This window comes from Galendromus occidentalis, unplaced genomic scaffold, assembly GCF_000255335.2.
Source record: "Galendromus occidentalis unplaced genomic scaffold, Mocc_1.1 scf7180000076336, whole genome shotgun sequence".
NCBI classification, from domain to species: Eukaryota; Metazoa; Arthropoda; class Arachnida; order Mesostigmata; family Phytoseiidae; genus Galendromus; species Galendromus occidentalis.
The window spans coordinates 402,799-419,748 of NW_003804325.1; the positions used below are offsets into that span (position 1 = coordinate 402,799).

The following is a 16,950-nucleotide window of genomic DNA, read 5'->3' on the forward strand; positions in this document are numbered from 1 at the left end:
CTCCATCATGTGAGTCAATTTGGCTTCAAGCACAGGGCTGGGGGCGGTACCCTCCTTTCGATTCGAGAATCTTCCGATGAGTCCGCATCCGATCCTGGAAATGCGGAAGAGCAGCTGCATGCAGTTCTCTCGCGAGGATGGCCGTTTATGACACCCCCAATCGCATGACGACAGTTCGAGCAAAGAGAATCTGGACGCGGTAAACGCCCCGAAATCATTATTCCACCTGTCTTCTTCGCACTCGAGTATGCCGGTGAATAATTTTCTCCTGGCGCATTCGAGAGCGCGAGGACAGCTCGACATATCGCCCGCGAGAGCTTCGATGTGGACTATTCTCCCCATGAAACCGCAGAGTCATTTCATGGACCTCTTCTCATCCCTGATGTAAAACCGTTTCGTTCCTGGGAGTTCTCTGGCAGGAGGGACCTTCCCCTGATGTGGAGGAGACCCACACAGGTATCGGAGCATCCATCTTACTCTTCTGTTCGTCCCATCGCGCAGCAGATGTCCCTCGAGGGAACGAATCTGATCTGTGAGAGCGAGTGATGGAAGGACCGAAAGGCAACGACACTATGTCCTGTTCCCTGAAGAGTATCTCCCCGGTCCTCCGAGACTACCAATATAAGCCAGAATCGAATTGCACCCTCTTCCACTTAAACGCATGAGAATCCCTTCTGGTCGAGAATGTTTTCATTTATCGAGGTCGCGAATTGGGGATGACAGCCCATCTCAGATTGTAACTCCCTCCCGGTATGAGCGCCTTCTCCTGCAGCGAATGCTCCCATTTTTTCCGAAGTTCTGTCGATTTTGAGGTGAGGCTTAGCGAGCGGTCGACCCGTGTGCAGCCTGACCTGAAGTATTCGATCTGAAAGTTCAACCTCTCAATTAGATGGGGCTTCTATGATATGAAAATATGGGAGACTCCAAGTTTCCCATCGCTGCCTCACGAAGCCGCCGACTCACTACATTTCCAGGCAGCGGGTGCAGATGGGCTGTGATATGGACTTCAAACTTTTCCCTCTCGACGTTCAGCAGTGTCTGTTCACCGTGACGCCATGCAAGTACTTCGCGGGCGATGGGTATAATTCAACGGGAACTAATCAATCAGAACATTCCTTCCTTGAACGGCTCCCTTATTTCGTCCCCAGTCAGTTACACCCAAGATCAGGTACGCTTTTCGTGGAAGGATGCTACCTCTGAGCCTTCGCTGGAATCACTCCGCGTGAATCCCTCTATCAGGTTATCGGAGTATTCCCTGTCAGTTTCGAAAGTCCCTTTCGTTCCAATCATCGTCAATGGTGAGCGAATCTTTCTCCTCGGTACGCATACTTCGCCACCATTCCTTGAGACTGTATTCATTCCGTCAGTCCAATAAAATCACCAGAAGAGGGGAATAGGCTCGAACATGAACTTCAGTCGATGCACGACCTCGTAATTGGTTACGTACAACCTCTCCGAAGGTCGCAACACGAGTGGGGTGTCCGTGAAATTTGTTTTCGCGCGGAATGCCACTAGCCAATTCTTAATCAACGTTGTTCCGGCTTTCCTCTTGGTGATCGCATCCTGTGGCGCGTTTCTGATGCCTACGGAGAATTCTAGCGCTCGAATCACGCTGACTTCGACCGCTTTATTGGGTCTGATCAGTGTTTATAGCAGCAGCCGTGATTCTGCTCCGCCTTCTGCGGATTCAACGGTTAGTGACAATTATCCGTTCTTCTGATGAAGCAATGAGACGCGGACACAGAGCCCGAGTGAGACCGTTTGAGTGCTTGATCAATCGATCCTTCCATCGATCGGCAGGTTAGTGATCAATGGATGCTAGGCTGTTTATTGTTCGAGTTCTTGATCACGGTCGAATGCTGCCTCGTGGAGCAGGTCAGCTCGGCGGAGGCGGACGTCGAGACGCGCAAGGCGAGACGCGAGTTGAAGTTCAGCAAGAAGAAAGACATCCACGCACTAAATCGAGACTTCCGAGTAAGTGGAGAGCTGAGGAGGGAAGTTCGAGGGAAAGCCTCGAGGATGTATATGTTTCGAGGGAGCTAATTTCACTTCGGTCTTTCAGAATCGATTACCCATGCGTCTCCGGACGGAATCATTTCAATCTACCGTGACAGCCGGAATCCTGAGCGAGACAACCACCCTCCTTCCTGACCGAAGACAGCTGACACGCCAAGATATGGAGCTTGCGCTGATCTCTCTGTTGATTTTCATAGAGAGTATGACTCCCTGGTTCTTCCGACCATGGACCTCTGGAATTATTGATCGGAAATTCCGGCAACTCTTATTGATAGGTTTCGGCTCATACGTGATTTTGTTTTGGACATTCTACTGGCTTTCTTCAACGTCGTCTATGCCCTGAGGCGGAATTCATCACTTCGCCTGTGCCGATGATGATAAATCATGGTGATGATATATAATGGATGACATTCGGGAATTAAAACGAATTATTCTTTGGGGTGGAATGTTGAGGAAAGAGGGGATTCTGGTGGAGAGAGTATCCCCGGCATCGACTTCTCGACGAGCGATCATGTCTCTGCTCGACTATTACTCCATCAATGTCTCATATTATAGGAATTCAGGGAGGAGTCGTGACATGGAGCTCATAAAAACCTTCCCTAGACGGAGCTCAATATGGTCGCGATCCGGGTTCCCACGCAGGACTGATTGGAAGCTTGACGAGAGAATTGTCGACGATGATGAAACTTGTGTCGCAGATCTCCTTATTGCTCTTGATGAGTGTAATGTCACGAAGGATTTACGCTCTGTCGACGATAAGCTTTCGCTGAGAGGCTACCTCCTATGTCGTTACCGAGACCTTTGTCCGGTACCCATCGGACGACGCCCCGTAGCTCTAAACAGTTCGAGCATCTAATCACTGGTTCAGTTGAGACTCTGAAAGTTCTGCCCGCTTGATTGCAGTCTTCGAGAGCGGTACCATCTGCTCTCCGACCTCTATAATCATCTCAACGGGCTTCAAAGGCATCGAAAGCCTTTTCAACGAATCGATTCCCATCAAATCATGTCGGGCTATTTCCGAGATCCGAGACTGACTTGTGCGATTGAGGAGTGCTCTTGAAGCCGCAATCATCGTACCCTATCTCATTTGAGCATTTGAAGAGAAGAATCAGGGCGCCCGATGCCTAGGGAAAGTGCTTGATTCGTACGTTTATTGCGCTTGAGAGACTCATGGTCTCGACGCGACGTGCTGATCTATTCGTGCGAGGAGCTCTGCGTTATGCCCGACGATAAGTTGAACTTCGTGAACCACAGGGCTTTCAATCGATCGGAGACTCAAGCAAGTTCCACGCTCGGAAAGCGTCGCAAACCGCTATTCATAAGGCTCGACGGAGGACTCCAAGTTTGGTCCATATTCGGTAGAAGACATATGGTTCGATCCCACTGATCAACCAGATTCATCGGAGCTTGATTCAGTTCCAGGTATTTTTTTCGGCGCCGATTCGATTTCTCGGTTTCCGACAAGCCCCAACCGATTGCGTTCCTTACTGCGACCGAGACCTGTTCAGATTTCAGGCGAAGCACAATGAAAGCAAAAATAGAATAGGAAGCTCGGACGTTGTGGGATATCCTGCTCGGCACTTTCCATGAGCAGGAACTCGCTTCTTCACGTTCGGCCTCGTCGAAAATTGTCCTCGTCGGCACGGGCCGGCGTCGTACTGTTTTCGATGCATTTCTCTCAACTTGTCTCTCGACTTTTCCTCCGCGATCATTCACACTAATGGATTCGGATACCTCGAACTCTTCCCCATATATCGAAATAGTTCCCAAGTGTGAAAGATTTGGAGTCCGAATCGAGTAGAGAATCTTCAGAACGGGAATCGGCACGGCGTGTTCGTGTGCTTGGATCGATTCTCCGATGTAGAGAATCGGTATCTTCGAATCCTCACACGACGTGTGTGATCCCTAGGCGCAAGTCGCTGTTAGTTTCATGGATTTCGCAATCCGCCATCCAGGTCAGATTGATTTTGTCTGTCGATAGAGCCGATCTCATAACGCATCATCATTCGCACATATGTACCGGTGGCGCTTGGGTAATAAGATTGCGATCCCGGATGCGCGTTCCTGCCATCATCGAGCATCTTCTGTCTTAGAAAAAAATGAACAACGAAATAATCACCGTCCCGCAGAGAGAAACAGTTCCCTGGTTCTCATAACCCGCCGATGCGAGTGCATGTCGTTAGATTCGCTTCGTTTACAACTTTTGGCTGGCGCGGTCCGAGAGATATTAGACTGATCTTCGGCCGCATATTACCTTTTGAAGGGAAAATTTTGGAAGGACTTCGCTTCCTACCGGAGCGAGTGCCGAGATGCGGTGTCTGCGGAGCGGTCATTGCTATCAAGTGCAGAATAATTATCTATCTCATATCGCCAGTCCACCCTCTTGTGTCTTCATATGCTCATCAGTCAACGGAAAGCCCTCTCGACTGCGAACAACAGCAGCCCAGTACAAAGGGCGAGAATAACTCCTGCGAGGTCGAGATGAGTGATGTAATGGAGAACCGCTAACCTTATCGAAGCCAGGAGCAGCATGAGCGTTCAGGTCCAGCTTTCTTTATTAGTATGAGATCTACGAGCAGTCTTCTCGATATGAGCGGCAGGATATGCAAGATGATAAAGAGAAGAGCCGGGAGAAGGTCAAAGCTGAGAGGAGATTCCTGACCAGTTTTGTTTTGAAGCTTCTTCTCCGGGGGGATATCACCTCGAACTAAGCATTTCCCTTCCTATAGGATCATGAAGATCGCATAATCTTTAATTTTCTGGCACCAGATTACCCCTCCCCCAGGTTTTCCATGTCGTTTACCGCTGCTCCCTTGAAGGGCTGGTCATACCTACGCTTACGAACAGGAAAATAATATCCCTTCTGCCGAGAACGGAAACTGTTGTTCTCTCGCCGCGGAACGGCAACCGATACCTCTTGATTTGTTTGGGGGAAGATTCGATATCCTAAGAGCGATTATCCGAGAGTATGGCTCGAGCACTGTCTCTGCAAATCGGATGGCAAATCGCGTCTCGACGTAGGGTCGGTGATCACGGCATTCTGCGGAAGCTTCGGGAATTCGGGAGCTTCCCCTCCCTCGTTCCCGCAACGGAAAGGATGGAGGATTCATGCTCTCGTGCAATAATCGGTGGCCTTATTCTCATAAACCGACTGTGCAAAGCGAATATCGTACTATTTGCAGAGCTCATTCTTGAATCTCGAGGGAGCAGCGCACCCCTATCCGATAACGAAACCATAGAAGCGAGAGACTCCGGAAACTTCTCACAGAAGAAAGGTTCCCTTACGTAAGGCTCCCCTGCTCCTGGAGAAGTTTGGTCAGAGGCAGCTCGCCTGGAATTCGCTTCGTATGCATCTCTCCGCAGCGGAAATGACTTGTTCTCAAAAGATCCGGGAGAGGACTCTCCCACTGCGAGCTTAAACTCGAGCCGGGTTGTGTATAATAAAAATTCTCGGTCGAGCGCTGCAGAGAACGAGCCGGAAAAAAGATCGATTGAGGTTTCAGTGCACTCTGCCATAATGAGGGGGCATTTTCCGACGAATCGGCGCGAGCTCGATCAGTGCTGACAAGCTTCCTTGGCCGTTCCTGGTGTGCATAATTCTTCCATGTTTGATGCTGAGAGAGCTGAAACAAAGCTTCGGCGATATCTTCCACTGACATGAAGTGGAAGCCGATGAAACTCTCGGCTCAATACAGGCTCCCCCCACACTAAGCCGAAGTCAGTCTGAAGCACCGTTGATCTGCACATCGCTCTCACCACTCGATCGTCTGTCAGGGATGCTGAAAAAAACGAAAATGGAGGAAGTAAAACTCGGGCGGGTAGAAATACAGTCAATCGATGCGATGGAACGTCTCTTTTCGAGATCCATTCCACTAGTTCTCAACCACATAGCTGACGACCGATTATCGTCCTCTCAGTCTCGGAGCTCGTGAGTTGCCTCTCGGGGTCAATCGGTTCGTCGAATTTCGATTGTCCAGAATATTCACATCGATCCTGCGGAGAGAGTCCATCCGAGCCCGAGGAGTTTACGAAAATCGGTCGGAGCCTTCCGTTCACATTGCCGCTGAAGACGAACTCTTCGTGGACCTGACCAGGGTCAGGTCAACGACAGCGGCACCCTCTCTGTTCCAATCGAAACATGCTTCGTGGCGGAGCATCAACCGTGCTACCCCTCACCATGCTCGATCCCCGGAACCCAGAGGAGAATCTTTGATCCCATGTTCGAAACTTCCTTGACCCAGGAGGCTCCGCGTGGAGTCGTCGATCCAGATGAGCTCTTTCATCTTCAGGTCTTGTTTAATCTCCACCCCCTCGACCAGTCGACGCTCCCACGCTTCGCTCGATCCGCTCACAGCATCGATGAAGCGCGAAGCTGCTAGCTCGAGCCCGTTTGAGTGCAGCATCTTGCGATCTCTAAGGTGTCAGATCTGTAAGGGAAGATTCGGGCGAATTATCTTCGATTGTCTCTTAAATCGATGAATCATCCGGATCGGAAATATTTCGTGAGATGAGCCTCCTCCTCCTAATCCCCCTCTAATGGAGAATCAGATTGAGGCAACCCAAGGTTGACCAAACGATCATCCGCTGTGTCCACAAGGGAACCTTTTAAGAGTGGACAGAAACGACCGAAGCCCCGAAACGTCTCGGGAGCTGCCAGCCGCTCACTTTTTTGAAATATTCCAATGACGGCGGTCATGCTCCATCGAGCATTGACGATCTGTTCTCTTTGCTTATGGAACGCTGCGGCACAAAAGGTCTCGGTCCCTACGTCAGATGCTGAATTCCATGCATGCCAGGGGATCAACAAGATGAACCCAGTATTGATGGCGCAAGAAAGCGCGCGAGTGAGCTCGATGTTCAGCAAATGTGGTGCGAAACTCTATGTCCTGCACAAGCCCGACTGGAAAACGTTTCACTATCTCTTGCGTTCGTTCTGCTATACAGCGGCCGTGTGCTTCAATTTCCTGGGAGACGCACCGAACCATATTCCAAAAAACATCGCCTCGAACGCCTCATCGTACGCTCTCCTGACAGAGCACCTGACGCTGATTCTGCTCGACAACTCGCTGCGGACGTCGAAGTGTATACGCCACGGGACGGTTCGAGTCTGCATGGATCGCGCCGAAACGAGACAATTCATGAATGCCATCACGCGTTGTTACGTTTCTGCTACTCGAAACACGCTACCGGGGTACGCGGAGCAGATGTTCTTCGCGCTGAAATACATTGTCGAGCACGTCCTGTGAGATTGACTCCGAGCCCCGGAATTTCAGCCGCCGGGTCGCGAAGTCGCTCTGTGCACGAAGGATCACTTGGCTCAGCGTCTGTTTCGGTGAGACGAGACTATTTCCTCCGTTCCGCTCCCGTTCACCAGGGTTATGATGATTATCATTTGAAGCTCCTCGTCAGAATCGAGCTCAGCTTCTAAGACTGTTTGGCTCCGGAGCTCTACATAGACTCCATCGATCGCACAGAAGATTGCTGGATTACATTGGTGCAAGCACATATTCACTGTGTTTGCGGAAATCCTGCCGGCCTCAGATGTTCCCTAATTTGTGTCCGAGCCTGCCGTGAGTAGAAAGCGCCCAGCGACCACGGACAGGCTACGGATCAGCGTGATTCTCGAGAAAGGATGAACATTCACCTTTCGAAATAAATGTGTACGTCAAACGCACTATAGTTCTCTATCGGCTCCGGAAACTCGAAGATGACCATTGCGATCTCATCGGCCAGCGGCAGAATCATACTCGGCCGCCTCAGAAAGCATCCATCATCGATTTTCCGGATGCTCCATGCATCTCGGTCCTGCCAGAGCGCGAAAAACGAGGCCTCCTCGAGACCCACTTGCTACGCCTTAGGAGGACCTTGACAGCCCGTATGCATCCTCCGAGAACGGCCCACATGCTCTGATTTTGCGTTATTTCCTCTCTGGGAGTGACCAGTATAAATTCGAATCGACCCTGTCACTTCGGATCCCGCGGGATTTACCGATCGAAATTCCCCGAACATGTGAGTGGAAAATGGTGACTCATCATAAATTATGATATATGCGATTTTTTCCCCGCCGCGATGGAATCTTGTCCATTGACCTCCCTATGTTATTGTTTTTCGGCAGGGCACGCTTTGCTCTTATGTGGATGCTCTTCAGCGTGGGTGGAGCATCGGGGTTCTTCAGCGAAATCGAGAAAAGTATCGTCGAAGCTTTCAAAGAATATTTCCCCATGGAAAACAAAAACCTGATCGAAGGAGATATCATTCCCGATGCTCGAGAGTCGCTTTCATACAACGCGATGACTTCCGAATCAAAGTAAACTCCGACTGCTCTGACCCTGGTTTGAACTCTTAACGCTATCGTCCGCGGCCTCAGTGACCTTGAATTTTCTAGACGCTGGTACAAAGGCTTGGTTCCTTACGTTATCGACTCGAGTCTCCGCCCGATGGAGCCTCTGATACAGGAAGCGATGAAGAACATTCAGACTCGAACTGCATGTATTCGTTTCAAGCCGAGGAGCGGCGAGAGAGACTTCATTCTCATCAAGAAAGGCAAAGGCTGCAACAGCTACGTCGGTCGTCAAGGCGGACAGCAAGAAGTTTCCATCGGGGAAGGTTCGTGGACTCGGAAATATTCCGCCCTGCTACCTCATTCAAGGAGTCTCACTCTGAATTACTCGCCAGGCTGTGAATCTTTTGGAGTGGTCGTTCACGAACTGACCCATTCACTCGGCTTCCACCACGAACACAACCGCTCGGACAGGGACCAATACATAAAAATCTACATGGAAAACATTGATCCTCAATACGGCAGCCAATTCCGGAAAAAATCACCCAACGAAAATCGGTGAGGCAGAGCAGGAGCCTATCAATTGGTGGCTCGATCCTCTCAAGAAGGCTCGGATATGTGTATCCGTTATTTGCGAAGCGCAAAGACTCGAGTATGTGATCTTCCCGCAGGTTGATCAACGCATTCAGCTACGACTCTATCATGCTGTACGGTTCGAAGTCGTTTTCGAAAAGCAAGAGAAAGCCTTCCATGACCAAGCTCAATGGGGAAACCTTGACCGAAGTTCATCATAAGAAAGGATTAAGCAAAAGTGACGTCGAGCGGATTAGGAAACTGTATTCGTGCTAGGGACCGATGGTGGACATTGCAAAACGGAGTGTCAAATAATACGCATACAATAATTTGAGTTTTTCGACATCGTAAGAATAATTGAAGTCGAGAAAATAAAGTTTCCGGTTGTTTAAGTTATTCCCCTTTTTTCTCCTTGTCTTCGCTCTGCTTCTCGTCGATCTGCGCGTCGGCGACGTACAGGCTCGGATCGATGCTCTTCGGAATCGGGAGGATCTGAGTGTTGAGTTCACGTTCGACGACGGCCATGTTGTGTCGGTCGTCTTCAGTGATGAGATTGATGGCGAGACTTCGGTGTCCGTAGCGGCCGGAACGGCCAATCCTGTGCAAGTAGGACTCGGAACGGCTGGGGAAGTCGAAGTTTATGACAACGTTGACTCCCTGGACATCGATCCCTCTGGTGACAAGGTCCGTGCCGACGAGATTTCGGCAATTCCCTTGACGGGAATCATGGATTACTCGGTTGCGGTGTTGCTGTTGCATTTTCGAGTGGATATAGTAGCACGAGTAGCCGAGATCGGTGATCTCCTTGGCCAGGAGCTCGACTCGTTGAGTGGAGTTGCAGAAGATGATGGCTTGATTGATACAGAGATGCGAGAACAACGTATTCAGACAATGAACTTTCTTGCTCTCCGTCACGAACGCGTAGTATTGCGTCACTCCTTTCAGCGTGAGCTCATTCATCGTGTTGACATGGACGGCCTCATTGAGATTCTTGTCAACAAAGTTCTTCACCTCCGCTGGGAAAGTGGCAGAATACAACAAGGTCTGCTTGTTCTTCGGGAGAATCGACATCAGCTGTTCGACGATCAGAAGGAAGCTGCCCGAGAGGAGTTTGTCAGCCTCGTCGAGAACGAGCACCTTGATCGAATCGCACTTGACGTTCTGGTTGCTAAAGATGTCCAAGGCTCGACCAGGGGTGGCGACGAGAAGCTGAGCTCCGTGGAGGATGGACCTCACGTCCTCTCGCATCTGGCCTCCCCCCATGAGGAGAGCGATCTTGATAGATGTATGCTTCGCGAGCTGCGTGCAATTATGGGAGGTCTGCAAGGCGAGCTCCCTGGTGGGAACCAGGATGAGCGCTTGAGCTTGACCATTTCGATGAGGACCGGAAGCAGGTAGGCTCCTGTTTTATCGGTGCCGTTTTTCGCTCGTGCGATGATGCCTTTGCCGGCAATGGTCGAATGAATTGTCTCCTCCTTCATCGGAGGCTGCAGGCCCACCTTCCAATCGTCGGCTTCGGCGAAGGTCATCTTGACTCCGATGAGGACTGCTGGTGCACAATCTCGTGGACAAGCAGATTCGTTCAAGAGTTTCCGTCTGGCTGTGTATCGCGGAAGCCTCACGGGACGTCGGAGACAGCGGGTTTCTAGGATTCACTGGGAAAGCTCGCTCATAGGCAAAGATTGGGATTTTGATGTGCTCGTCGAACGTGCTTTGAAGAACAACACGAAACCGATTTGCCCTGAATTCGTCCTGACCGGCACCAATGTCGATTATAGTTCTAATCGGTTTTCCCAGGGATCGGGGTAGAATTAGCGAAACTATTCCTGACAAGAGAAAAACTCCGCACGGTTCTCTTTCCGGTGATCGGCTGACTGCCGGCCACATACGAGTGATGGCAAGGGTTTATTTACAAAACGACCCGGTAATATTTAAAAACTCAAATTATTGTATGCGTATTATTTGACAGGAGTAACAGCCCAGATCAGGCCAGAATCTGATCATGGCCACTGTTCTTCTGAACCGTGTCTTCTCCATCAGAGAGACTCCGTGACATCCTTTCGTCCTTACATTGGAGACTTATTTCCATATCATGATTGTCACTATCAGGCACACATGTGACTATTCTGCGGAACGTAGTCGTCTTCTTTGCAAAGAACACACGTAGTCGAACTCGTAGATAAGCGATGAGCGCGGGGATCAGGTCAGCTTCATGAAACTCATCTCCATAAGCATCACGGGCATTCTCAAACTCCCGGGCAGACCGGTTTACTAGGAAATACTCTCCACCTATTCCTCTCTTGGCCAGAGCTGATAGCTGATTCGAGAACCTGCTCCGCCGGAAGTCTGTGAGAGATACCGTCGGTGATACATATGATTCATATACGCCTGTATATCACATCGTTCCGCAATTTCGTGCGTCCGAGCTTCCGACTTGATCAAAGCCCAATAATAATCGAAAGTGCGACGCTGGGAGCTTGTGTTTTCCGTCGAGTCTACTCCGGCGGCTCAAAGCTGTAGGAGTCTTCCGCGGATTTCAGATTCAAAATTCGAGCTCAGCGCTCGCGGAGGACTCACCGGTCGCTGAGCGAGGCTTCTATGAGCGAGCTGTCAATGTTCAACATGGCCGCGCTTGTAGCTTCTCGGGCTAATGCTCTGTGCGTCAACTCATGGAACTAAATAATTGAAGCGTTCCTCGCGTTTTCAAGAAGTGATGTAAGTTCTTGGAAGCTCAGATTACGCTCCTCGTCTGATTTTATGGAGGCTTCTCTTCCGCTTGGGAATAGCGATGCCTCGATCGACTCGTATATAGAATTCTCCGTGCTCACTGTCTGTGCTGTTGCGGTTCGTTCGAATCGTTCGAACCAAATTTCTTGCGGGAATCCAAGCGTTCAGCTTGTGCCTGGAGCATGCAGAATGACCCCCGATAGCAACGAGTGCAGAATGAAAACTAGGAGAAGCTTCTTTCCCGGAATCCTGCATGATGCTCGATTCCAAGCACCATTCAAGGCGATCTGTACGTCTCTGGGCTTACGAAAAACCGGATGGGACTCTGGAGAGCGGTGCCTCGCGTTTCGAAATGCATGCATTCCGCGAACGTGTAGTCGATGAGTCTACGGTTGTATCCCCCAGCGGACTCTGCCCCTCCGATAATGTATAGATTCCTAGGTGATTTCGAACTTCTCTTCAGAATTGATCCCTCCGGGAGGGAAGAGAGAAATTCCACGGGAGATCGGGGTGTTCGAGCTCCGTAGAGCTCTATGGGCAACGTGTGTTGTTCTCATGGAGACCCGAAAAGGGGTTCGCCACCGGCTCAGTCCCAAGCTTCGAGTGCAGAAAATGTGAATCATTCGTCAACGACAGCGCACACCATTCTAGAACAGGTAAGGCATCCAACGCGATGTGCTCCCACCTTCCGAGTGCAATTGGTTCCCGCCTATTGATGCGCTTGGTAGTGTTTCGAGAACTCTGAGGAGATTCGCTGGCAGAACTATTCCCCTTACTGAGAGTGAATTTTCTCATTCCCCTCAGCAGCCTGCGGACAACGGTCAATGCGCGAAAGTATGCACTCACAGCCAGAAATCGACCATCGAATTAAAGGGACGAAGGTACCGAGATTCCCGACCTCTATCTATCATCATATGATATGCACAAATATGCAGCTCCTATGATCGGCGAATCATTCCTCTTCGACCGCAGGTCAAGAGTCGAGACTCAAGGTAAATAATTTTTCGCGACGAGTGTCTCACGGAAGTCTGCTTGCAGCCATTCAGCTAATGGAGCGATGATTGGCGACCTATTCAATAAATACAAGTCACCGGACCAGGATATCATAGAAGCTGAGGGTGAGTAGGGAAATGCACCGATCAGAATGCACAATGCTCGAGCAGCCCTCCATCGAGAATATGAGTTCCGATGGAAGGATCCATCCATATCAATGACGACGTCGTCTCCAATGCAGGAATCTGCCAATTGTGCGAAGATCTCGAGCTCGAAGCCGACGATTTCCGAATATTGGTGTTGGCTTGGTATTGCCAAGCAAGTCAAATGTGCCAGTTCACCCGCGAAGAGTTCACCAACGGTCAGTATGAACCGTGTCATGATATTCCCCATCTTGGATAATGTTTCTGCATTCAGAGAAATCGGATATTACGTCATCCGATAGTCTCGATTCGAGAGTATAGCTGTGATCTCGATCCTGATAGCGCCCGCATTCGATTACAGGGCTCCTTGGTTTGAAAGCGGACTCAATCTCGTCACTCAAGACAGCGTTACAAGATGTATCTAGTCAGCTGAAACCTCTCACATCTATAGACTACCACTCCTTATACAAGTGGGCTTTTTCTTTCGCTCTCGAAAGCGAAACGCAACGCACTTTATCCGTGGAAATGGCATCTCAGTTATGGAAAGTCGTCTTCTCTCCCGACGAGCCGCCCATTCTAGACTTTTGGCTCAATTTCCTCGAATCCAGTGGAGACTCCGTGAGAGGCATCTCACGCGATACGTGGAACCTTTTTTTGATTTTCGTACGTCGGTGTGCTCATGACCTGTCAACATACGATGAAACGGAGGCTTGGCCATCGCTCTTCGACGACTTCGTTCACTTCCATAACGATCAAACGAACCAGAACTGTTCTAAAACATCGTGGGACGGCACAGGAGGCGGGAACGTCATAAGTTCGCCCTGAGACCATCTGGAGGGAGACTTAAGGGATGTTCCTCTCCGGAATTCTCGTGCGATCCCGCTGCCGGTTCTCTTCGGGAGCACGTACAGATTCGCTATCCGGCTTCTGAATCAAATTGAGTCCTGCTTCGCGAGAAATCCTGGTCCGGGCTGGACAGTCGGGGAACTCGCTCAAAAGGCCCAACGCCGAGATTCATCCACACGGTCATTGAACAATAGGCCATCGATCTCGAAGAGAGCACGTCGCGACATTTGGTTGTTCAATAGGAGGCGGATCATTTTGCTAAACTAGTGATTTTTTTCGCCTCGAGAGCCTCAAACCTCAGCTGTATATACTTGTAGGGTAGTAACAGGACATGGTTCACTGCCAGAAGCTCGGGTCATCGATGACGCGACCAAGAAACGCAGTGGATTGATTTAAGATGATTCCGGATCGAACGATAGCTTTGTGCTTAGCTGCGCGGACATAACGATTGAGCGGAAGCTTTACAAAACACTAGGAAATCGTTTTTCGTCTCTCAGCAGAAAGTTCTCCGAAGAATGTATCCGATGCTGTCCTTTTATTTGTGTACAATATGTAAATATTTACGGGAATCGGATGTCTTTGATCGCGTGTAAAATATATCACGTTTCTCCGGAGTCATCCATCATACGAACGCTGGTTTTCCCTCGAATTCATCGCATCTAATCCATCGAACGCTAGAGCGCCTCCCCGAGATCTAAGAGTCTTAGGAATTCCGTCTATGCTTGCTTCAGATCCAGTATCGGTATCTGCAGCTCTCGACGTAAATCCGTGATATCTTGATCCCAACGTTCCTCGAAATACAAAGGCATGAAGGGTTTGGATTCAAAGCCAGTCTTGAGCGCCCAAGGTAAGTACGTGGTCACGTAGAGTTGACGGTGTCTGTCGAAGATAAAGCGGGATTAGGGAGCTCCGCTACTCTCGTCGATTTCAGGAGCAACCCCATAAGGGAAAAAATCAATGGAACACTGACTTTGGTTTCAATCTTATTGCGCCGAATAAACCTCCTGTCGCGGCCATGGGTAACCGCGTTTGGAAAGCTTCGACCCACTTCACGGTGACTTCGCCGAGCATCGTGGTCGGCATATCGAGGAGAACGTGGAACAAGTCATGAACTTCCCGATATCGTTGAGCAACGTAGGCGAGGTTCAGGTCGTCCACGAAATGGACCGGAGGTCTATCATCCGCAGAGAGTCCCTGTCGATAGGATGTTCCATCTCCGCTCGTAGTGAAATGATTCCAGACAGCGAGGGCCTGCTTCAGAGTCTCCAAAGTCTTTCTCCTACTTACATAAGTCTTCATGAAATTAGCGTAGACGAAGCCGAGCGTGTTCCTAGGACTTTCGAGTAGCTTCGGATAGTCAACGGTCTTGGTGTTGATGCGTGGTCTGTCGTTGAGGACTCGGCGTCCCTCGTCAGAACTCTCCATCTGCGCCTGCATGTGTTGGAAAGCGCACTGGCCCGTCACCTCTCCGAAACAGGCGATCATATCTGGAGTGGAGCGGACAAGGTAACTTTGTCGAATAGGAGCACCTTAGGTCCGCAAAAATCCAATTGAGCTGATCTGAATGATACGAAACGCTGTCGACTTACCAGCTCTGTACACATCGCTCAAAGACATGATGGAGGAACCCATAGCCAGCAGGCTCTTTTGGAAAGCAGATGTGGGATAGTGCTCTGCATAGAGAGGCCCAGTGGTCTCTTCCTCGTACTCATATTCTTGCCACTTGAGATTTTTGTCTGCAAAGGTTTGGCTCGGTGATTCAGAAGAAATGACCCGCGACATCGAATCTTGTCAACTACCTTCGTCGGGGAAAAGAGCTGGAAATCAGTCGTTTCACCTTGGCTCTCATCTACGTCCAGGTGTTCGAACTGTTTAGTCGCCATCCGCGCGCGAGGGAGACGGACGATCGCCTGATTCCGGATTCCGACGGCTCGCGGTCTCCCGGATCTCAGAAGAAGACTCGCCATCACACGAAACTTCTGGTACGTCGTCCCTTGTCGACTTGAGAGCTCAAAAATACACCTTCACGATTTTGTCGAGAACCACAGCGCGTCTCTGATTTTCCCTCGAACGCCTGGGCGGCGCCATGACACGAAACTTCCGGCGGGCATTTCGAACGCGTTAAACGGGACGAGTATGAGATGAACACCGAGCCGAAAGTCGAGGAATGCGCTGGACGCGAATCCCTCCGAAAGCTCATTGAAGCCTGACTTCATTCGATATCCGAAAACTTTCCATTGCGATTGCCTCCATTCGAGGTCATGATCAAGGATCAATTCCGAGCATGAGCGCATGCCGGGTCGGTGCGTGACATTATTGGTACCTCCTCGTGCTGGGACCGGAATCCTCATTGAAGCACACTCGCCACAAAAGAGTCCCGAGCAGCTGCGAGGCAGCAGAACCAGGATTATTTTCACAAAGAAATCTATTTCCCAGTTCCTCCACCCCCTCCACCCCTATCCTAGAGCGCTACAAGGAGTCATGTCGGCAGCACAATGAGGCTTCCCGATATTTGAATCGCAAAACAGCCAGCTGGAGCAATTCACCGCAGCTTGAAGGGCGGAACGTCCGCTCGGGGAGCATTTCCCCGTCATCAATGAAACCGCTTGTCGTCCCGGCATATTTGAAGAGATTTCGGGCGTCTGCGGTACACGAGTCGGCCATGTGTGGTGCATCCACACAGGAATACCTACTCAGGGCCGTGTTTCGGGCCTAGCGATTCAGGCGGCGCGCAGGAAGACGCGCCCCAGCCCTCCCCTGATCGGGCCTGCATCAATGAGAGGAAGGCATGGAGCTCACAATTAGCGCTCAGGAGCCGAGGGAAAATGGACTGAATATCCTTTTATGTTGCCGCAGCGATGACTTCGCGAGCCGCCGCCCACTTAAGGCTCGGGGTCGATCTTTGACGAATCCTTCCTCCGTGGACTTCCATTGTCGAGTCGCAATGATTTTTTTCTCCTCTGGAGGTATAGCATAGAATCCATCAGATCTCCGACAGTGGCGGCGCCAGCCATTTTAGCGTAGAACTACGCTTTAGCCCCCGGTAGGTGGACAAGATGGGGTGCGAATCGTGAAAAATGGTCACAAACTTGGTCGTCGAAATCCTCTGAAACTAAGCATTGCATAAGGAAAAATGTCATGGTCAAATATGTGTGACCACTTGTGAGGCATCGTCAGAAGGTCATCCTGAACTCGAAAATCCTTTCTTCAGGTTGAAATAGGCCATAATGTAGGCTCCGATTCAAAATACTCGAGAACCAGGCATCCTAGCACAAATATCATGATGGCAAGAAATGTTCAGCTTCGGTAGTTTCCATCGGCTAGACGATAGCGGCTCGATTCCGTCACTTACTGACGATGAAAAAGGCGTTC

General features: G+C 50.3%; 4 protein-coding genes across 4 annotated transcripts; 2 read left to right on the forward strand and 2 right to left on the reverse strand.

Annotated features, from left to right (window-relative positions):
• The first annotated feature begins 8,137 nt into the window (after positions 1-8,137).
• LOC100904640 (astacin-like metalloprotease toxin 5) lies at positions 8,138-9,145 on the forward strand. Its single transcript, XM_003738867.2, has 4 exons — positions 8,138-8,323; positions 8,402-8,622; positions 8,692-8,854; positions 8,968-9,145. Exons 1-4 carry the CDS (start codon positions 8,148-8,150, stop codon positions 9,143-9,145), a joined length of 738 nt encoding a protein of 245 aa, XP_003738915.2. The 5' UTR covers positions 8,138-8,147.
• Positions 9,146-9,160: 15 nt separating this feature from the next.
• LOC100904786 (ATP-dependent RNA helicase cgh-1-like) lies at positions 9,161-10,398 on the reverse strand. The gene is given in 2 exon segments (XM_018641852.2): positions 9,161-10,233; positions 10,236-10,398. Coding segments are annotated over 2 exon segments (1,134 nt in total). The 3' UTR covers positions 9,161-9,262.
• Positions 10,399-11,508: 1,110 nt separating this feature from the next.
• On the forward strand, positions 11,509-14,201 carry LOC100899253 (DCN1-like protein 3). The gene is made up of 6 exons (XM_003738831.2): positions 11,509-11,584; positions 12,060-12,252; positions 12,401-12,477; positions 12,635-12,714; positions 12,831-12,950; positions 13,094-14,201. The coding sequence occupies exons 2-6, from the start codon at positions 12,130-12,132 to the stop codon at positions 13,555-13,557; spliced, it is 864 nt and encodes a 287-aa protein (XP_003738879.2). The 5' UTR covers positions 11,509-11,584; positions 12,060-12,129; the 3' UTR covers positions 13,558-14,201.
• Positions 14,100-15,659, reverse strand: Coq4 (Coenzyme Q4). Its single transcript, XM_003738830.2, has 5 exons — positions 15,416-15,659; positions 15,168-15,314; positions 14,866-15,065; positions 14,549-14,772; positions 14,100-14,457 (listed from the first exon to the last, which is right to left on the reverse strand). The coding sequence occupies exons 1-5, from the start codon at positions 15,543-15,545 to the stop codon at positions 14,295-14,297; spliced, it is 864 nt and encodes a 287-aa protein (XP_003738878.1). The 5' UTR covers positions 15,546-15,659; the 3' UTR covers positions 14,100-14,294.
• Between the last annotated feature and the right edge of the window lie 1,291 nt (positions 15,660-16,950).